The 20,227-nt window shown below is 46.0% G+C and overlaps 4 protein-coding genes across 9 annotated transcripts in view; 1 reads left to right on the top strand and 3 right to left on the bottom strand.

Moving 5' to 3' along the window:
- KIAA1210 (KIAA1210 ortholog) overlaps positions 1–1,560 on the bottom strand; it is a 44,605-nt gene extending 43,045 nt beyond the window's left edge. The window contains exon 1 of one of the 4 annotated variants that reach the window (XM_015860774.3): positions 1,285–1,560. The gene's annotated coding sequence lies outside the window, so the exon portion shown is untranslated. The remainder of the gene's footprint in view (positions 1–1,284) is intronic. The other 3 variants (XM_085546321.1, XM_085546323.1, XM_085546324.1) reach the window with 3 other exon arrangements.
- A 2,045-nt stretch (positions 1,561–3,605) lies between these two features.
- On the top strand, positions 3,606–7,746 carry PGRMC1 (progesterone receptor membrane component 1). The gene is made up of 3 exons (XM_015860802.3): positions 3,606–3,952; positions 4,843–4,998; positions 5,815–7,746. Exons 1-3 carry the CDS (start codon positions 3,631–3,633, stop codon positions 5,913–5,915), a joined length of 579 nt encoding a protein of 192 aa, XP_015716288.2. The 5' UTR covers positions 3,606–3,630; the 3' UTR covers positions 5,916–7,746.
- A 1,331-nt stretch (positions 7,747–9,077) lies between these two features.
- LOC107312940 (A-kinase anchor protein 17B) lies at positions 9,078–15,803 on the bottom strand. Of its 2 annotated transcripts, none has more exons than XM_015860801.3 (3): positions 14,685–15,803; positions 12,017–13,534; positions 9,078–11,452 (listed from the first exon to the last, which is right to left on the bottom strand). In XM_015860801.3, the coding sequence occupies exons 1-3, from the start codon at positions 15,039–15,041 to the stop codon at positions 11,435–11,437; spliced, it is 1,893 nt and encodes a 630-aa protein (XP_015716287.2). In that variant the 5' UTR covers positions 15,042–15,803; the 3' UTR covers positions 9,078–11,434. The 2 variants fall into 2 exon arrangements, with proteins under 2 accessions (XP_015716287.2, XP_085402459.1); XM_085546333.1 differs by having other exon boundaries at positions 12,028–13,534.
- Positions 15,770–19,296, bottom strand: LOC146760996 (uncharacterized). 2 transcript variants are annotated; one of them, XM_085546363.1, is made up of 3 exons: positions 18,873–19,296; positions 18,276–18,365; positions 15,770–16,656 (listed from the first exon to the last, which is right to left on the bottom strand). In XM_085546363.1, exons 1-3 carry the CDS (start codon positions 19,118–19,120, stop codon positions 16,653–16,655), a joined length of 342 nt encoding a protein of 113 aa, XP_085402489.1. In that variant the 5' UTR covers positions 19,121–19,296; the 3' UTR covers positions 15,770–16,652. The 2 variants fall into 2 exon arrangements, with proteins under 2 accessions (XP_085402489.1, XP_085402490.1); XM_085546364.1 differs by lacking the exon at positions 18,276–18,365 and having other exon boundaries at positions 16,494–16,656; positions 18,873–19,274.
- Positions 19,297–20,227: the final 931 nt, after the last annotated feature.

Raw genomic sequence — 20,227 nt, 5'->3', positions numbered from 1 at the left:
TTTGGTTGAGTCTGTGCTTATTGGCTGCAGGAAAGACTGAAGAAAAGTCTACAGAAGTTACTGCTCCTCAGATATCCAGATACAGCCCAAACATGTGCTGGGGGTTGTAAAGGAACCAATAGTTTTGAGTCATCAGATCTGCACTGGGCATAGCTCCATCTTGTTGGTCACGGCGATAGGAGATGTTTCAGTTTCAAAGAGCTCCCATTAGTTCACAAGCAAGGAACTTAAGTGAAACAAGCATTCTAACTCCGGTGTTGTTTAGGAAACTCAGAAACTGTTTCATATAACTTGGTTTTGCATAGTAGAGAAAGCACATAGTATAGATATGTAACTGAATAAAATGTTTTATAGCAGCAAGGCAAGTATCTGTATTTCTCATAGCAAATCTGCAAAGGTGCTGGAGTCCAAATTGTCATTAAATATATCGTGTGAGAGACAAACAAATAGAACACTCACATTCATGAAGCTGTTAAGAACAAAGCGCCCTTACACTTGGCTTTCGAGGGCTGTTTTAAGGGCTCCCAACAGTAATCGTTAAGCCACGTGTAAACTCCATCAAATTCCCCAAAATACCCAAAGGACAACGCAAAGCATAAAAGAGCGGCAGTAACAGTAACCCCGAGGGGATGGCAACACGCGTATTCTTTCCAAACCCCGACTGCAAGGCTGGAGTCGATACAAGCCCATCTCGGCCTGAGCCGGAGGGCTCGGACGGGCGCCGGGGCGGGGGGGGGGGGGAGCTTTCCCGGCTCAGCATCGTGCAGGACGTGGCACGGGGATGGGGCAGCACGGCGGGGGGGCACGCACGGCTCCGGGAGGTGCTGCCCATGCAGGAGCTGGAGCACAGCGGAGAACGTGCAGGAGCTTTGATGGTTTGATGGGCTCGGTGACGCTCCGCTCGCACCGCCCGCTGCTCGGTACCTCGACGGGAGCGCTTGCCCTGACTCGAGCCCCTCCTACCGGTACAAGAGCTGTATCGCAGGAAATTCGGCAAAGAGGTGCGATTGAGCGATTTTGCTCCCGGCAAGCGGCTGTCTGTGAGTTCGTGTTTGTAACAGCAAGAGCTACGGCTTGCAACAGCACAAGCACCATCACGGACACAGCGGCTGCCCGTGCATCCTTCAGCTGATTAGAGAGCTTCGCTGCTCTCCCCGCGTCCCCCCGCAGCCCGGCTCCTGCACCGCGCGGCTCCCGCTCCGCCAGCCCCGGGGCCGCGGCGTGCGGGACACGGCCGGCAATGCCGGAGCGATGCAGGGGGCAAAAACGAAGCCCCGAACCCACCTAAGTCAGGCAGCTGCTTGGAGGCATCAGGCACACAGGTCCGATCCCGGGGGCTGCGGGTTCACGCGGATTCCAGACCCCGCACTCCGGGGGCAGCGAGGCGGCAGCAACGCGTTCGCAGCCCTCCCCGGGAGCGCGCCCGGCCCCGCCGCGAGCACCCGCCCCACCGCCGACACTCAGCCGCCGCTTCCAGCTCCGCAGCCCCGCAGCGGCCCCTCCCCGCAGCACCGGGCTCCGAGTTCGCTCCCCGGGCACGGGTCGGGTCGGGGTGCCGCCCCCGGTGCGGTGTGGTGCTGCGGGAAGCTCCCCCCGGCCCCGCCCGCAGCGCTTCCCGCACGTGTGCCGGGTCTGGGTACCGCCAGGTGCTCCTCGGCAGACCGGGCTGGGCTCAGAGCGAGCACAGATGTAAGTAACCAGCTCTGCAACATGTGGCTTGTATTTGGAAGGGTACCGAATGAGGCTGAGCACCTGGGCGATTGGGGGAAAAACAAGCGGTGCTCCTTCCACTGATGTTCTTCCTAGCGCTGCTTGCTTTTCCAGCCGCTCTCCCCTCACCTGTGCCACTTTGGATTTGGCCGCTGAACCAAAGGCAGGGAAAGCTCTGTGATGTGAAAGCGACGAGCACTGTTTGAAGCAGAAATGTCACTCACGCCAAGATGAGATTCGGTGCCTGTCTTGTGTTTCTGTCACTAACACGCTACATGAAAGCTCTGCCATCCTGGTTCATTGCTGCATCCCTTCTGATGTTAAACCTACTAATGCTGGAGCTGTCAGTGCACGTTGACAGACTGCCCTGCTCTGTGGCAGACACGGCACTCCAGCAAATGGTCCAGAATCAGTGATATGACGCTTTGATTTGTAAGGACATGAAATCTATCTGAGTCCTGGTGCCATTTTCTTCAATTCATTCTCTTCTTCAACAAGGAGAACTGCTTCATCAGCCCTTCTGGTGGATTCTGTTAACCATGGCTTCAAGGAGGGAAAGGTTGTAGTCTATAGAATGGCAAGAAGTAACAGTGGGAGCACAGCTAATGCTTGTGGTATTTAGCTGATGCAACTCAGTTCTATCCATAACCTCAGTTCCATTTAAATGCACTGCCAGACAAGTGTGTTACTGACAAATGTGTAACGGGGGCCTCATGAATGCAGGTCATTCCAAATGATGCATCATCTTTTTTTTTTAATGCATATTTATTTCTAAGTATCTATTCTCATTCCCCCACCCCCCCCCCACCCCCCAAATAAGACACATCTGGATACATTTGGCCATGATAGAAGGTAAGAAACAAAAACAATGCATAAAGCTGAGTAACTGAACTTGTGGTGCCAGTGTTTATGTGGGAGATAACTTGAGATTTTATCAGTCTTGGCAACATTTCCCAGCCCTCCTTTATCTAAGAATGAGCTGCCCTTGCATGGTTTCTCTGGGATACTGGGTACAAACAGAGCTTATTTTCCATCCTTTCAGTGTCAGTTCATGGTCAGATTCCAGGCTGGGTTATTTTGATGTTTGGGTTTCCCTTGTACAAAATGTAAGCAATGAAAGAAAGATATCCCAATAGTTTGCTCTTTTTCCATCTAGTTCTCTAACATGTAACATCAACACAACACAATCTAATAGCATCTCAATACCTCCACTGAACAGAATTAAGCACCATCAAGGCAATACAGCTCCTCATTTGAATCATTCTGAAGCTCAGGGGATTTCTCTAGTATCCCAAACAGGATCGAAACCCAAACCCGCCTCATTACCAACCACAGATCACACTCTTGTGCGGGTTGGAAGGGACCTTAGAGATCATCGAGTCCAACCCTCGGGATTCGAGTCTCCTGTGTAGCAGAGCGGCACTTCTACCACTACCAGATCTCAGCACTGGATCCATGAAACAACGAACTCTCTTCTCCCAGCTGCACAGCAGATGGGAACAAAAGCACCCACCAATGCAGACCAACTCCGTGTGCTGATGGATAGAGCACGGAATTTCCCGAGCCAGGCAGCAGGTGGAACCAAACCCCACACCTTGGGTGGCAGATATGCTGAACACCTCAGTGCAGCGTGCCCAAAAGACAGAACTCCTAGATGTTTCCAAAGGGCTGGAAGAGAAGAAGGTTATCAGGAGTAGTCAGCACGGATTGAGCAGGGGGAATCACGTTTGAGCAGCTCGGTAGAGTTGTATGATGTGCGCTATGGCTGCGGTCCCCTCACCCCCCTCCATCCCGTGCCATGGCCGCGCTCACAGCGCCCCATGCCGGCAGGATCGCCGCCGCGGCCGCCCGCCCCTCGTCCGCCCCCCGCCCCGCCCCGCCCCGCCCCTCATTTCGCCGTGCCGGAGCGCAGCGCAGCCGATGGCCGCCGAGGAGCCGGTGATGGCGGGCGAGGAGGCGGCTGGGACGGATGGTGGCGGCCTGCTGCTGGAGATCGTGGGCTCGCCCCTCAACCTCAGCCTGCTGGGGCTCTGCCTCTTCCTGCTCTACCAGATCCTGCGGGGCGAGCGGCCCGCGGCGCAGCCGGGAGAGTCGGGTCCGCCGCCGCTGCCCAAGATGAAGCGCCGCGACTTCACGCTGGAGCAGCTGCGGCCCTACGACGGCGTGCGAGACCCGCGCATCCTCATGGCCGTCAACGGGAAGGTGTTCGACGTGACCCGAGCCAGCAAGTTCTACGGGCAGGGTGAGTGTTGGGCTGCCGGGCTTTGATCGGAGATATCGCAACATGCGGCCCCCGGGGAACCCCCTCCGCCCCCCGCCTTGTTCCGAGCCGTGCTGGACGGGGCGGACCTGCCATCCCCGGCGCTTGTTGGGCGCTGCTTTATTGCATAATGTTTGTCTTAAAGGAGCACGTAGCGAATTGCGTTGAGCTATCTCTGTCAGAGTGCAAAGATTGCAGGCAGCGGGCAAGGGGCCTCGCTTCTAGCACAGCTCTGAGGCAGAAACAGCACCGTTCTGTCGGGTGTCAGCTCACTGATTAGCGGGGTTACAGCTGCGCTTCTGTGTCCGTGCCAGCTAAAAGCCACATGGTTTAATGACCGTGCTTTACACGTTCCCTTTCTGGACGGTGTGAAATATGAGTGGCTCATCACAGGGTGCGGCCAGCTGGTTTTCTTTGCTAAGGAAAGGTACAATTCTTCTTGGTGAATGTAGAGAAAAGTGCGCTCTAGAGGCGTGGAAGATGGCAGATGTGGCAACCAGAGTTCACAGGGCACTCCTTTAATCTGCTTTAAGAACGCTCAGTGTCCAGTTGCAACATGTTTGTCATGCAAGCAAGTTAATCAGTAATGGCGTGTAGCAACAGCCCTTCTTGATAAAGAATCTCTGATACGCTGTGAACTGCACGCCTTGGTCATCTGAGTTCATCTCGTGTTTTGAAAGCTTTAACAGGTATCTCTTCCAGCTTAGTAATGCCCAGCATCTGCAGCACATTTTCAGTCAAGTCTTTATCCTTCCAGCTCTTGAAGTCTAGAGCGTCTCTTAGATGCTGTTTCACCTGGGGACTGTAATCCTTGAATATCACACAGCATCGGTTGCTGCTGTAATCATAACGCTTGTGTTTTTATTTTGAAGATGGCCCGTATGGGATTTTTGCTGGGAGAGATGCATCCCGAGGCCTGGCCACTTTCTGCCTGGATAAGGAGGCTCTGAGGGATGAGTACGATGACCTCTCTGATCTCAACGCTACACAGCAAGAGACCTTGAGGGACTGGGAGTCACAATTCACTTGTAAGTAATTATAAACCTATTAAGAAATGAGTAGCTAACCAGCATGTAATCAGGGAAGCAGCGGTTAAAGGGCTGTCAGCAATTTGAAGCACCAGTGTGGAAGCTCACTTGGAGTTAATACTTAAGTTTACCAGCTAGAATTTCTGTTATTCAAAACATGATGAGAGATGTCAGGTTTTCCCTGTGTCCTCCCCCCTTTCCCTCTCTCCCTCTATCTTACAGAACAGCAGACTTGGTATGTCTGTTGTACAATTAACAGAAGGAAGTCATTATCACAGTAGCCTTGTTTCTCTGTGCTTTGCTAGCTGTAGTTTTTAAGATGCATTTCTAACTGCATAGTGCCACGTATTCCAACTTGCTTCTCAAAAAGAACTTCCAGCCAGAGTTTTAAGGAGATTATCACGTTGACCTTGTACTATGCTGGCATGGACTTTCCTTCATGTAACGCCATTCGGTCTCAGCCTTGACCTGGCACACCCCTACTATTTTGGCCCTGTCTTAATCAAGTCTGTTAAAGGTTGCTTTGCAATGCCAACAGCCGTGTTCTGGAAAACAGAACTATGCTACCAAATTTCTGACCTAACCTAGTGTTCAAATCTACCATTTCAAGGGTCAAACAGTAGGATTGTCAGTAAACTCTGCTTTGTTTACTGTGCTTCTAGTAAACATGACAATCAGTTCCTTTAAATTCCTGTTAATTCTAATAACAATGCTACTACGAAATACCTATAATAAGAGGTATCTTCTGCTTTGAAATTGCCAGCTGGGCAACAAATCATCATTCTTAGTTCTTACATACTTGTTTCCAACTTTCAGTTAAGTATCACCACGTTGGTAAGCTGCTGAAGGACGGGGAGGAACCCACTGTATACTCTGATGAAGAAGAAAAAGATGCCCAGGATGCAAAGAAAGAGTAGAACGCAGTGAGGAACAGTCTGTTTTTGTATCTTAAAGGATCATTTGTAACATTCCACTTCTGTTTCACAAGTTGCAGCAGCAACAAGGCTTATAAAAGGTCCAGACTTACAGTGAATCATGTTTCTCCTAAGCTTCCTCTTCAAATTCAGCAGTAAACTAGTACAGGTCTAATATCTGTCTTCCTCTGAAAGTGCATAATAGGAAGTATGCACCAAAAATGTCTGTGCGAAAGTAAACTGCGACTTTGGCAATAAAGGACTATTACTCTTTTTATTCTATCACTATTAGGGTTGAAATCCAGACCTTTTCACTAACAACCTAACACTGTAGGCACAAGCATGAGAGTGAGTCACGTATATAACACAGATTGCACTGAATTTGGTTAGTGTTGGCTTCTGCAGGATCTGGGCCTTGCACTGCAGTCCCTTTAGAAAAGGGACTATATTTGTCCACGAAGCATCATACTCATTTGTGGTGCAAGATAACTCAACATTTTGTCAGATAATTTGGCTTTTTAGGAGCTAAACAGGGCTTGCAGATGAAACAATAACTGCTTTTAAAAAAGCCAAGAGTTTTTAAGAAGTTATATCACTTTTAGATACTTAGAAAATAAGTAAGGACTGAAGAATACTTGATGTATTCGGTCACACAGCTGCATTAACATTCTTTGTTTACTTCTAAACACCTCTAAAGTGTTACACAGATAACTGACTGTAACTGAACATCCTTATAAACTAGGTTCGCTGTGAAGCGTGACTTGGTGGGACTATCATTTTTCACTTCTCTTTATAGAAAAACTCTTCAAAGAATTTTAATGAAATGAAACAAGGAAAAGCAGCTAGTGATGATTTTTAGGCCTAAAGGAAGACTTGCTGGTGTGACATGATTAACAAGTGCTCTTGTACAAGCAGTTTTAACTAGCAGAAAAACATCTATGGTCAAGGTAACTTAGGGAAGTTCCCTGGACAAATAATGTGGTGTGAGGCATTTCCTTGTCAAGGCTTTTGTTGCTTTGGAATGTTGCTGCTAAAAGAAATGGCAGAATCTCATGCACAACCAGCAATAGACCTGGCCATTGAATTGCTTTTATCCTGTTTGTTCTCTTAATCTGTTCATAATTACTGGGTTTGCTCCATCCATGTCATCCAGTCTCCTACCAAAGGGGGCCAAATACATGGATTTGACCAGGGAAAAATGTGAATGTGCTCCTTTATCATCCCAAATACATCTTTAAAATCTATGAGAAATTTCAAGGAGGTAACTAATGATTTGCTGATCTCTTACAAATGTGCTGCCTTGTCCAGGTGGTTCCGCTTGGGTGCCAGGGGGTACAGTGCCTATCGTTTAGATTTTATGGTTCGTCTCTTCTGTTGAGTTGTTTCCAATTGGCCACGTGACCAAAATGGTGAGCACAGTCCTGAGTGGGAAGGTACAACGTAGGCAAAATGGTTCAAAAGTGGAGTGTATTGCACAGCAGGAGCTTTCATAAACAAGTTGTCGCTACACGTTAAAGTGCCTGAGACATTCTGCAGTGAGAACCAATGACTTTCCATCGGTCATAACACTGCCGTGGGGTTTTTCCCTGTCGGTTACACTGGGCCTTCAAATGAGCAGTGCAGTTGTTTGAGCCAGATTGCTTGTATAGTGTTACTGTGTGAACTACCTAATGAAGGTCTAGAGACAAATAAAAGTCTTGTCGTGACCTTTGTGTTGCTGTTTTATTTTTAGAGACATTTATGCTTTCTGCAAACTTCTTCTAATGGTTTTACCTCAAATCAGAAATGTGCTTTTATCTGTTGAAGGCAGAAAATAAAAGCCTTGCATAATGGCGGTGTTTGTTTTTATTTACTGCAATTGAAATCAATGGTTAATTGTATGAAAAAAGCCCAAGTAACTGCTGGCACCGGGCTAAAGCTGCTCTGGAAAACCACATTGTAGTGAAGTTAGGCAGGGCTACAGCCTTCTCTTCAGAGAGGCCAACACCAGCTCTTACGTTAGTCAACAACATATCCTGAGGAATTGAACACTGTTTTAAGTGCATATTGGTACAATACAATTTAATGCATCCTAAAGAATAAACAAACAGAAAACTGGCAGTAACACAGGACAAAACATAATGTGAAACACATGTGTGTGAAGTAGCACACTACCTTTTCAGAGCAAACCAAACTGTTCATGGTGAAAGGAGGTGTGTCATAAGAGCAGAGATTCCACAAAGTGGTAGGCACACATTTTCTGCTGAGGTGCTGGAGAAAATGGATACCTTCTCATGTTTTCTGCTGTTCATTGCAACTTGATCCCTTCGGCAATGACTGGCTGCAATGACTAAACAAAAAGAACCACGCCAGGTAGCCAAACAGTTTGTATATTAACCAAAGGAGAGCACGGTGAAAAGCCAAGTGCAGAGGCTGTCATCAGTCTCCCTTGTGAAGTGTTGAAATACCAGTTATTCACGTGACATGACAGCATACTTAATTATCTCACTTAATTATCTCTGCTCACTCTTACCTCAAGTTGTATGTACATACAGTTTAGTAACAAATGCTTTTGCTGAGAGTTACATGGTTTTACAAAAGGTGAAGTAAATGGGGAGGCATTCCTATATACTGTTTTCAAGCTCCGGTTTACAAAGAAAAGGCTACTATATATGTATTAGTATGTATTGCCTTCAGGACAACCTACACAATAGTACTCTAATTGAAAGGTCTGACACATGGGAAAAGAGCACTTACAGTACAGAACTGTCTAGAGACTGACAAGGGGAAAATCTGTAATCTTTTATATGCAACTATTGCACAGAGAAAAAAAAACCTACCCTTGGTATGTCATGTTGGTGCAGGACACATTTTGCATGGTTAACAAATACATTAGCAGATCTTTATTGTAACTGTATAAAACACTAAAAAAGGAAGCTCCGAAGAGGCATGAATGTTCTCCACAATAGAAAATACTTCTGTGGAGAAAACAAGGCGTTCTGGAGGGTGGATGTTTCCTAGATAAAAGCAAAATATTTTGAGTAGTCATTCGTGATCCTCCATGGGCACTCAGCATCTGAACATGTGAGCAGAGGCAACTGGGAGAACTCAGCAGTGTGGCTCAGAAGCCTGTTTGAATCACCAGTACTGAACACTGGGAGAAAAATCTACCACAAACAGCCACAATTAGAAAAAAAATCATTATTTATTAGAGCAGAAGTTACAAATGTGGGCAATATGCCATATAAGGAAGGCAACATCATCACATTTACATACTGACACATAATAAATTCAGCATATTAAAATGAAAGTTGAAATAATTAGTGTCTTGTACGTAGAACTGGTCCTGTCTGTCTTGCTATGGGACTTTGGCCCATAGCAACTGTGACTGTCTTCTAAATACAGCCATCTGAGTAAATATGGATATAACTCAAGCTCCCAGACTGAGTTTTTACATTTTTACTTCCATGCAGCAGAAATTAAACAACATTTAACAGTTCTTGTAGAAATGTTACGTAAGCTTAATTATACTAAATAGATATCTAACTGCATGTGCCTTCAAAAAGACAGCTTATCGAAATCTTGTGAACATATAATGTTCTTGCCTCTAAATTGGAGGGATACAGATTTGAAGGGTGGACTAGTAAGAATAAGGAACTCACTGGATGGTCACAGCCAGAGGGTTGTGGTTAGTGGCTCCCATGTCCACATACAGGCCAGTGACAAGCGGTGTTCCCCAGGAGTCCATCTTGGAACCCATTTTCCTCAACACTTTAATCAATGACATAGAGAACAATGCACCCTCAGCAAGTTTGCTGATGACACCAAGCTGAACAGTGCAAGGTGACATACTAGAAGGAAGGGATGCCATCCAGACAGACCTGGACAGGCTTGAAAAGTGGATCCATGAAAACCTAACCATGTTCAACATGGCCGAGTGCAAGGTGTTGAACTTGCATTGGGGCAATCTCAGATATGCGCACAGAGTGGGAGAAGAACTCCTTGGGAGCAGCCCTGCAGAGAAGGACCTGGGGGTCCTGGTGGGTAAAAAACTAGGTATGAGCCAGCAGCATGTGCTCACTGCCTGCAAGGCCAACAGCATCCTGGGCTGCATCAGCAGAGGGGTGGCAGTGGGCAGAGAGGGGACTGTCTCCCTCTGCTCTGCCCTTGCGTGTCCCTATCAGAAGTATGGTGTCCAGGCCTGGGGCCCCCAGCACAAGAAGGATGTGGGGCTGTTGGAGCAGGTCCAGAGGAGACCATGAAGATGCTCAGAAGGCTGGAGCACCTCTCCTCTAAAGAAGGGCTAAGAGAGCTGGGATTGTTCAGCCTGGAAAAGAGAGGGCTCTGGGGAGACAGCACTGTGGCCTTCCAGAACTTGAAGGGAGCTTATTAGCAGGAGGGGGACTGTTTACATGGTCTGATAGTGACTGTGGAAGGAGGCAAGGAAAATAGTTTTAAACTAAAGGAGGGGACATTTAGATTAGATATTAGGCAGAAATTCTTAATGCAAAAGGCAGTGAGGCCCTGGTACTGCTGCCCAGATCTGTGTGCACCCATCCCTAGAGGCACCCAAGGCTGGGCTGGGGGGGCCCTATGCAGGCTGAGCTGGGGGTGCAGCCAGCCCATGGCATGGCTTGGGCTGTGGGGGCTTTAAGGTCCCTTCCAACCCAAGCCATGCTGTGACTCTATGACTCTATTTTCAACCTGCGTAAGTATGAGCTGTCACCATCCTGACAGACACTGCCCTTTAACTGCCCAACATTCAGAGCTGTGCTTAGAAAATCAGATTCTCAGAAGCGCTACATCCAGCAGTTATTGTGAAACCCTTCCTTACAAAGAACAGCAGGTTTTCAGAAACACTTTCAGAACTGGGAATAGTAAACAAATGTTTTTCCACCATGAAATTTACAGTATATATGTTTTTTCTTATTTAGAAAGCTATTATTCTCCACTATTATGTATAAATGTCCCCCACAGCTTCCAATTCCATAATTTTAACAATCTGATTGAGAAGGCACTTCATATCCTTGCTCTATGATTTGTATATCTATGTGCTTCTTGTTGTTTTTGTTTTTGGTTTTTTTTTTTCCAGGGACTTGATATTACTAAATACTGTATCTGTTAATGTAGGGAATTGAGTCAATGTCAATCAGAGTTTATCTCTGAGATCTGAATCCATATAACTTCAAATTCTTAGCAACTGGTCCACGAAAGCTTGTTTGGCCCTGGAGAAAATTTTGGTCCTTGCATCCAAAAGGTAAATAAAGATTCAGTTTCTGTGGCTTGCTACACCAGTTAGATAATTTTAACTTAAGGAATTATCTAAGGAAAAAAGCCCAAGTATTTCCAATACCTTTTACTGGCTAAAGGGCTTTCTTCTTCCACCTCTACATAGGAGCTTAAGAGCTATTATATAGTAGCTGTTCAGCATCCTCTTCTGGGCTCTGCTCCACAGAAAGTATCTGAGCAGGGGTTTGTCTGAATTAGCTCAAGAGGAAAGAGAGGGCATCCTCTTTCATCTGCATCCATCTCTCTTCTCAATATTAATTTCCTCTCATCTCCTGTAGATAAGTATATGAGAAAGTTACTTGAAATTAGTTTGTGAAGGGGGAGGGAGGGGAAAATATGGGGAGGTGGCTGTTAGGCAGCTGCCAGCAAACTTGAAAGCATAGTACATTGAGAAAAGGTTGTGAAGAACAATATTCAGAGATGAAGCACTGCATATGGAAATCAGGTGATCACCTAAACTGAAATCCACTAACTTGAGACAGCACCTCCCACACAGATGTACTATGCATTGAGCCGCCTTACAACTCTGCAGTTGTTCTAGAGTGTGTTGAGTCATTAGCATGCATGTTGTTATGAACAGAATAACCACCTATCTACCAATATTTTACCCAATTAAGAGACAAATACTACTTTCCAACTGCAGCTGCTCAAAGTGCTTCTGAGCTGAACTGACAAAACCTGTAGCTGCAGTGCAACCACAGTCTTTTTGTACCACTTTCACACTGTGTTAAGCTTTTAAAAACACTTACCGTCCATCACTGTAAGAAGCGTGGCAGCTAATCTAACCTGCCAGAGAACTGTGACTATCAATTGCATTCAGATCAGCTCTGATTTACCTGTCTCTCACCTGTGCGCCGGAGGGTCTCCCGAAGGGGAAAGCAATCAGAAGTGGTGATGCCTGGTGCTGCCGGGCCTGCGTGAAGCGTCTTGAATTTAACTTTGTTGTGAAAAGCTTTATTACATTTTCTTCGTATCTTTCTGAGTGACTCCAGCTGTATGCAGCTCTCAGTCTCTGAAAAGCCACATTCATCAGACAAGAAATCAGAAGAAAGCTTTTTCCTCTTTTTCTTCATTTTGAGAGTATTTCTCTCCTCTTCCCCAAAATGTCTCTCACTTTTCTGTCCTTCATGTCTCAATTTACTGCTAGACCTCTTGCATGACTGTTCAATGTTATGATCACACTGCCTAGCCAAGCCCTCATGGGCGGAATTAGAGCAGAAGTTACATTTGCTGCTTTCCTTTGTTTGACCTTCCAGAGTTACATTCTTGAAATAAACCAGTAATTTTCTCTCTTTCTCTCCTGCAGGCAAACATCCTTTATTACAATTGCTGTAGATTTGCTCACTCCTTTCTGTATTCTTCATTGCACCGCTGTGTGCCTCACTAAAGTACTTGGAATCACTGATCTCTTCCAACAAGTCCTTTAATCTGTGAGCAGATCTACAAGTTCTGTACAGTTTGGTAACATCATTTCTACCATCTTCTTGTTCAAATTCCTCATCTCGAGCAGCAGCAGTGCAATCCAAAGAATGATTTGGTTCAGCATGCATTAAGTGATCAACAGAGAGCGGGTCATTCCTCTGTATGTGCAACTTTTTTGCAAACCTATCTGCATAGGTCTTATTTTTCCGCACTGTGTCTGTTGATTCCCCAGCAGTGATGACCAGTCTACAGTTATCATCACTAGTGCAATTTCTGTCGTTGAGATTTTGTACAAGACTCACTTCTCTCAAATGCCGACCTTGCTTGTTACGCAAGCTGATGTGAAAGCCACTATCATCATCGCACACCACTCTCTTCCACCAGGAATTGTTGGCAGAGTTTTTTGTCACTAGGGAAACACGTTCATAGCTTGGTGTCTGATAGTAGTTTAATAAATAATGAATGAATTCATCGGTCTCATAAACCTTTTGCTTTCTGTAACCATCTTCAGACCCTGTCTGTGTGCGAACCACGTTCAGTGTTTGGCAGTCCCTTCCCTCTAGAGAATCAATGACCTTGCAGTCTTGAGTCACTGTAATCTGTAAAGATCCACAGCCAAAGGAGTTGTACGCATCTCTGCCAGTCAATCTGCCAAAACTCAGAGATGCAGCCGGGTCATTTAAAATTGTCTTGACTCTAGGAGAAGTAGATGCACGGAAGGCAGTCAAATCTCCTTCCTCACTACACAACTTGCTACTTTTTTGGGTTAACTGACACTTAAGCTCTTCCTTTTGTTCCAAATCTTTGTGCATAAGATAACAGGAGTTAATCTGTTTCTGATGTATTGCTTTTAATGCTGTTCCAGAAAAGGAATCATCCTTCCTTATGCCCAGTGAAGGATCCACTTTCTGACTTGCCAACTGCACAAAATCCTTCAAATCAAAATTGGGAAAATGGTTATGTACATTTATTGAGCGCAGAGAACTACAAAGACTGCAAGTTGCAAACTCATAAATATGCACTTCTACATTCAGAAGAATTATAAAGGAGATAAATTTAGCTTAATTCAGAGCTTGATCACACAATCTCATTACTCCTAGGCCAAAACTAAAGATACTTCTTTGTCTCAGAACAGGGCATTCTCAAGTAACTAAGACAGTTGTCCTTTCAACTAATTCATCTACCTCACTACAGTTGCTTCTGAAAACATTCATTTGATTACTGCATCACAACCCGTGTTGTTCACAGTAGAAAAATTACTAGATTTTGTACATAAGAGTATTTTATTTAGACTAATTATTTTACTATACATAGCTTTAATGGGTCCGAACACAACCAATTTAATGCTTTTCATGTGATGAAACCAATAAACATTTATTTAACTCATCAAATCCATATGAGGGCTGCTCTCAGCGAATGGTGGACCTTTACAAATCTTAAACATTAAGGACTGGTGAAAAATAGACTTGTTAAAAGCTACATGAAGACAATGTCATGTTAGTACCCCTCAGATTCCAAACTTTTCCACACCAATGCACTAAAGTAAGCCTCCAAACATGACTTTCTGTGCAAAACACTCTAATTTGTACCACTCCTCTGCTGACTTTCCCATGATATTATCTAAATCAATCAAATAAAACTCATAGCTTAGTGTTGGCACAACACAGAAACTATTAGAAATGAAATCAGCATAATCCATGTGAACTTTATTCTTTCACTTGCAGATCTGAGACCAAACATCATCCTTTACATTCCCATCCCTAATTTCTCTGCTTGCAGTGTTCGATCAAGTCTAATAGAGTTGATGCAGTCCTTCCAGCCCTATCTTGACATAAAAATGGCAAGTATCATTTTCTAGCATAGTGTAGCTTCAAGCAAATATCAAAGTTTCTGGGTAGAGAAACACACTACCTTTGCTCCAAGGACAAACTGTCACCAAGATTCAGACCTCAGGCTTTCTCAGTGTAAAGTCATTCCTAAGACATTCTTTCAAACAGCAATAAGACACCAAATGTCTACCAAATCATTCAAGCTTTAACAAATATCCTTCAATTTTTAAAATACGTTTTAAAGTATTCTTACTTTCACATGGTTTAACAGCACTGTAAGCAGTCTGATTGACTCCACTCTTCTCTGAGCTAGCAGGGATTTCCTTTCTTCCCATTCAGGCACATTCTCTGGCCACTGCTGTTCTTCAGCTGGTACTTTGTGTTGCTTTTGGGGATGCTTTTCATCTCCTTCTATCTGCCTCTCCTCTCTTCTTGAGCTTAGCTTTCTTTTTTCTCTCTTGAACTTTTTGTTCATCATCACGTTTTTTTCTAGGTAATTATCAATATGGGACAATTTAGATGACACTTGTTTTACGCTTTGAGTCCTGGGAGCTTGGATGTCAGACTTTGAACTGCTAATAATAAGCAACCTGTCACCAAGAATCCACATTTGACTAATAAGAAACGACGGTTGTTACAATAACATGTTTAAAGAAACATCACATATTGATGACATGCATCTACCTGATGCACACATTTAGAACATATCAGTTCTGTATTTACCTCTCCTAATGGTCTGTATTCTAGGCTTTACTTTATACACACTGCCAAGAAGACACACTCATGTTACCTTTTGTCTCCAAGCACACAATCAGAGACTGAACATATGGACCTAATTCTTACCTTAACAAAGCTCCCCTACAGATTAGCATGAGGGTGACATTAAGAGTTACAAGATCACTTCCATTGTTATAAAAATTCAAGTTGAAGCTGTCACTGCTTTTTTAAACCTTGTCCTGCAGAAAACAGATCTACTAAACAACCAACATGGTACGTTATGGAAAACTCCAGAGAACTCACGGAACAAAGTGTTCACACAAGTATTTAAAATTCCTGTCTTTAAAGCATTTGAGTAAGAAGATATTCAATTAAAAACAGAAGCATAGCAATGTTTTCAGAGATCCAACACCTTATATAGTGTGTTAGAATCACAAATCATTTGAGTTGGAAAGGACGTTCAAAGGCTGTCTGGTCTAACTCATCTGCGATGAACAGGGAAACCTACAGCTCCATCAGGAGCTCAGAGCCCCATCCAACTTGACCAAGTTCTATCTGTGCTACAGAACTGCCACAGCATTCTAAAATTCAGGGTGACTTTTTTTGTTATGGTTTTGATGGTTTTCTTTTCTTTTCTTTAGACACGAATGTGTGTAACATGGTTAATTGTCAGTGACAGCATGGGATGCATTACAAGCACGCTACCCACAGAATCTAAGCTTTTATATACTACTGTTACTCATACACAAAACTCAAAACCACTGCCCTAATGATAACAACAACAACAAAAGAATGTGTAAAAAAGGGTGGAAGTAAAGGCAGAAAAACAGTGCTCATTCCTAGCTTTGGACCTTACAGTCAGCTGGGAAGCAGCAAGAAATGCCTGTCACATTAACTTTACTTCAAACCATAAAGACACTGATTTGCGATGTTGCAGCACAGAATAGAAATAAACATATAAACAACACAACAAAACAACCTCATGCAGAACCTTACAAATCAGTGCCATTTGAGGGCAACAGCTCCCAGATTTCACTCCAGGTCCACAGTATCATAGAATGGCCAAGTCTGAAAGGACCTCAGAATGTCTCTAGTCCAGCCACTTTCTTGTAACACTGACACCATCTGATGCCTTACCCACTGAGTTAGGTGGCTTTTCTTTCCCACAGTAACACAGATTAAAAACCATAAGGCATTGGTTCAAGCTCTCAGGATTCCTGTTTCCTCAAAGCCTGGGTTTTTATACAGCTGACACTCCCTTCTTGTCACTTGGTATGAAATAGTGTAACAGATCAGAAGAAACAGCTGACGGACATTCTCTGACAGTACAGCCTCACCTTTCAACCCTCTGCTTTTTTTCCCTCCCCTTTTTTTTTGTTCCTTTCCTTTTTTTTTTTCTTTTTTTTTTTTTTTTTTTTTTAACTGTGCTCCTGTTCTTGCAGCTTTAGTGTTTCCAGGCTTCTCTTTATGAATCCTTCCCTTAAGTGTCTGGTTGTATCAGAAGTCACCTGTCACAGAAGAAACAGAAGCAGACTTACTAGTCCAGTTTGCCATCAGTACAAACACTGACAACCTACCACGCAAAGGAGACATCCTTGCTAACTACTAAATACTGCTGCATGTGAGAATTACTTTCTCTACTCTGGAAATACTAGAATGCCTTCTGAAGTTAACACCATAAGATGTCGGCCAAGGTCGAACATGTAATCCTAAATGTCCCCTGCTGTGACACCAGGGATTCACAAGCTGACAACATACCTTAGGCCAAACCTGTTCTTGCAAGATGTTTTGGAGACCCAAAGTTCAGTATGTTCAGTGAGAAGCGGCACAGTTCATGCAGTTCTGACAAAATTACTTCGAGCAACATCTTTTGGATCAAATGCTTGTTTACTCAGTAAGAAAGTATGAGCCCTACTGATGTGCACTGCATTTGATCAGCTTCAAATGCACAAATGTGAGCACATTAAAAGAAAACATTCAAACAAACTGCATCAAAGTGTATCTATTCTAGCAAAGTCAGTGATGTGAGGTATTATTTCCAGCATAGAGACAAAGTTTAGGGTTAAAGTTGAAGATTTCTGCTGGGAAAAAAAAAACACTTAAACAGGTCAAACTCTGATAAGCCATTAGGGACATCAGTTACTGGGCTGCTAAAATGAAGCCTGCAGACCTCAAACTCTCCTATAATGCCACCCTAAGCATAGCACATAAGTAGATTTATCCCTCAAAGCACTCAAGCAAAAAGGTACTAAGAGAAAGGGTGATACCCTGTACTAGCTTTGCTTCAGACACCCAGGCTAAGGCAGCTGTTGCTTTGTGCTTAACACGGAGACACCGAGCATCTTTCAGAGCATCTCTCCAGCTCCTGAGCTCATCTCCCAGTTTCAGTGCCAACCACGCTGACAATATTTACAACTTTTAGCCTGCCCACAACTATTTTTCATAGACTTAAATAAGGTTCCAGTTTTAAATGACTTAAGTTCAGATTAAGTTCATATATCCACTGCAAATAGACCGATTTTAAGTTTTTCCCTCCATGTGCCTCCGAAGTTTATAGTTTTCAATTGGTTTGCAAAGATCTCTCAGTCCTAGCCCTAAAGCAAAAGAAGAACAGTCAGCAAACCAAGAATGTGTTAAATACCAGAAATTCATTTCTCACTGTGTAAGTGTATATGAAGCACACTGTTAGTTACCGAGGTTTTGCTGCTCCGCAGTGTGGCCTTTTAGAATCAGCCCTAACACATTAACATGCTGTTATCTCTAGGCCTTAATTCCTCCAGGCTCACAAGGAATCGGACAGTCAATAACCTCAGTTATTGCTAACATATTACAATTACCCATTCACGACTTCAAAGAAAGCCACAAGGATACATCAGCAACCCTGAAGCTGACTAGGTATCTATATTGTTATTTTCACATTAAGTTAACCACCTTTGAACACCCTAAAGCGTGTCACTTAAGTTCATCCTCCAAACAAAAACAGACTTTAGGGAAACATCAACAGCCTGGCAGTATTTCATTTGAAACACTCTTGGTCTGTATTGAGTGAAGTGCAAACTACGAATGATTTCAGTGGAAGATGGCCCTGAGATGTGCTCAGAGGACTGCTATCCTCAGCAGCTCTTACCAGCCCGTCTCCCAGCCAGCTGCTTGCTCCAGGCCCTGGGCCATCACAGCTGTTTTTGAGACCACACCATCAGCTGGGCAAGGGATCCAGCTTGGGGGAAAGAGAAAAGAGTGTTTGGCAGGTCACTTTTCAGACAGCTCCCTGCTCTTGTTACAGCACCGCTTCTCGAGCAGCCCAGCTGTGTGAGGCAGCGGAAATACCTTAATTCTGCAAAGGTAGACGAACACAAATCCTACCAGCAATGCCGCCCGCTCCGCACCCACCTCTCGGCCGCATCCCTGGAGGTGTCACCCCATAGCGTGGAGCGTCCCCCACCCGTCACCCCGGCGGCAGGGCACCCGACTGCAGGATGGGGAACGCGCCCGGCCACACCGAGCCCCCCACGGCGCTGCCCCCGAACGACAGCGAGCCCAGAAAGGAGCTGAAGCTCCGCGGCCGCAGAGCCCGGCTGCACCACCCGCACCGCAGCCGCCCCCCGACACTGCCCGGCGCTGCCGGTGCCCCCGAGGGAACGGAGCCGCCGAGCACGGCCCCCCCATGGCGGTGCCCCGCCGCAGCGCTCTCCAGCAGCGCCCCGTGCCGGGCGGCTCCTCTTACCGCTCCGGCCGCCGGCTCCGCACGCTGCCGGCCGCCCGTACCGACACCACCCCGGGGCGGAGCGCGGCGCACACGGCTGGGGGATGGACCGGCCCCGTCCGTCCGTGCCGTGTCCGCCGCCCTGAGCAGGCAGGAGGCGCGGAGGGGCCCCTGCTGCCCTCCCCGCCTGTCGTAGCGGGGAGCGGGGCAGCGGTGCGGGGCGATCGTCCGGGATTTCCCGTGTGATGCTGGGGAGCGGCTCGCAACATTCGGGGCTGTAGCGGGCCCTGAAAGCCGCGCCTGCCCAGCTCAGCTGAGGGAGCGTAGCATCACAGAACGGCTCGGGTTGGAAGGGCCGTTAAGGATCATCCATTCAGTTTCCTGCCATGAGCAGCAAGTCACCCGCACCAGCCCAGGCTGCCCGGGGCCCACCCGGCCCAGGCCTGGATGCTGTACCGCAGCTGGGGCCTCATTAGGGCAGAGCAGATACGGACAGTCCCCTCCCTGCCCACCGCCAGCCCTCTGCTGATGCAGCCCCGCACACTGCTGGCCTCCCGGGCTGTGAGCGCACACTGCTGGCTCGTGTCTGGCTTTACACCCACCAGGACCCACAGGTCCTTCTCCGCAGTGCTGCTCTCCAGTTCTACACCCCATCTGTACACAGATCTGGGATCGTGCTTCCGGCACTCAACCGGAACGGGAGCTCAAAGAACAGCGGAACGGGAGCCGGAAAAAGAACCGAGAGGGGAACCGGAACAGGCGGGGCCGGGCCGGACATCCACTGTAGCGCCACGAGTTATATACTGTACTTGTAACTGAGAGGGTAACCACTCTAGAGCACTGGATAACATGTGTCTCCCTTCCTGTGTGGCAGAACAAAAGCAGCAGATTAAGGTAATTTTGGACACCGGTACCACCGCTGTGACCCTGAGCTCTTCTGCAGCCTCAGGTCGCTTGTGTTGTGCCAGGGGAGCTCGAAGTTCTGGATGTTCCTGAATATTCTCACATCTGGCATTTACCTGCTGCATGTGCTGCAGCCTTGGAGATGAAAAGGGTTTAACGTGAAGAAGGAGACAGTTGGTCACTCCTCTGTTTGGTCGTGATATTTAGCAGCAGCTACACTGCTACCTTAGTACCTGTGCACTGTTGCTCAAGATGTGTTACTGCTTGAAGTACGATTTCCCTTTATGTCAATAAATGCGTTCCAAGTAGCTTGTACTTCAGTTTCCATGCAGAAAAAATATACCTTGTCACCTTCTCTCATGCCCTACAAACTGTCCACTTCACCTGTTGATCACAACTTAAAACCTTGTGTTAGAACTCAAGAACAAGAGAGCATGACCCTGACTGAACGTCCAAGGGAAGGGAAGAAGCCC

This window comes from Coturnix japonica, chromosome 4 (assembly GCF_054131305.1).
Source record: "Coturnix japonica strain WE chromosome 4, WE-NBRP24, whole genome shotgun sequence".
NCBI lineage: Eukaryota > Metazoa > Chordata > Aves > Galliformes > Phasianidae > Coturnix > Coturnix japonica.
Note: the sequence above shows the minus strand (reverse complement) of the source record. Positions and strands in the feature narration are given on the sequence as shown.

Coding starts and splice junctions, on each gene's coding strand:
- PGRMC1 (XM_015860802.3), top strand. CDS start 3,631: ATGGCCGCCGAGGAGCCGGTGATGGCGGGCGAGGAGGCGGCTGGGACG. Junction 3,953..4,842: donor CAGCAAGTTCTACGGGCAGG/GTGAGTGTTGGG, acceptor TTTATTTTGAAG/ATGGCCCGTATGGGATTTTT. Junction 4,999..5,814: donor CTGGGAGTCACAATTCACTT/GTAAGTAATTAT, acceptor TCCAACTTTCAG/TTAAGTATCACCACGTTGGT.
- LOC107312940 (XM_085546333.1), bottom strand. CDS start 15,041: ATGTGGATTCTTGGTGACAGGTTGCTTATTATTAGCAGTTCAAAGTCT. Junction 13,535..14,684: donor TGCTGTTAAACCATGTGAAA/GTAAGAATACTT, acceptor TTTGATTTGAAG/GATTTTGTGCAGTTGGCAAG. Junction 11,453..12,027: donor GGAGACCCTCCGGCGCACAG/GTGAGAGACAGG, acceptor ACTTATCTACAG/GAGATGAGAGGAAATTAATA.
- LOC146760996 (XM_085546363.1), bottom strand. CDS start 19,120: ATGTTGCGAGCCGCTCCCCAGCATCACACGGGAAATCCCGGACGATCG. Junction 18,366..18,872: donor CGGAGCCGGCGGCCGGAGCG/GTAAGAGGAGCC, acceptor CTTTCCCCCAAG/CTGGATCCCTTGCCCAGCTG.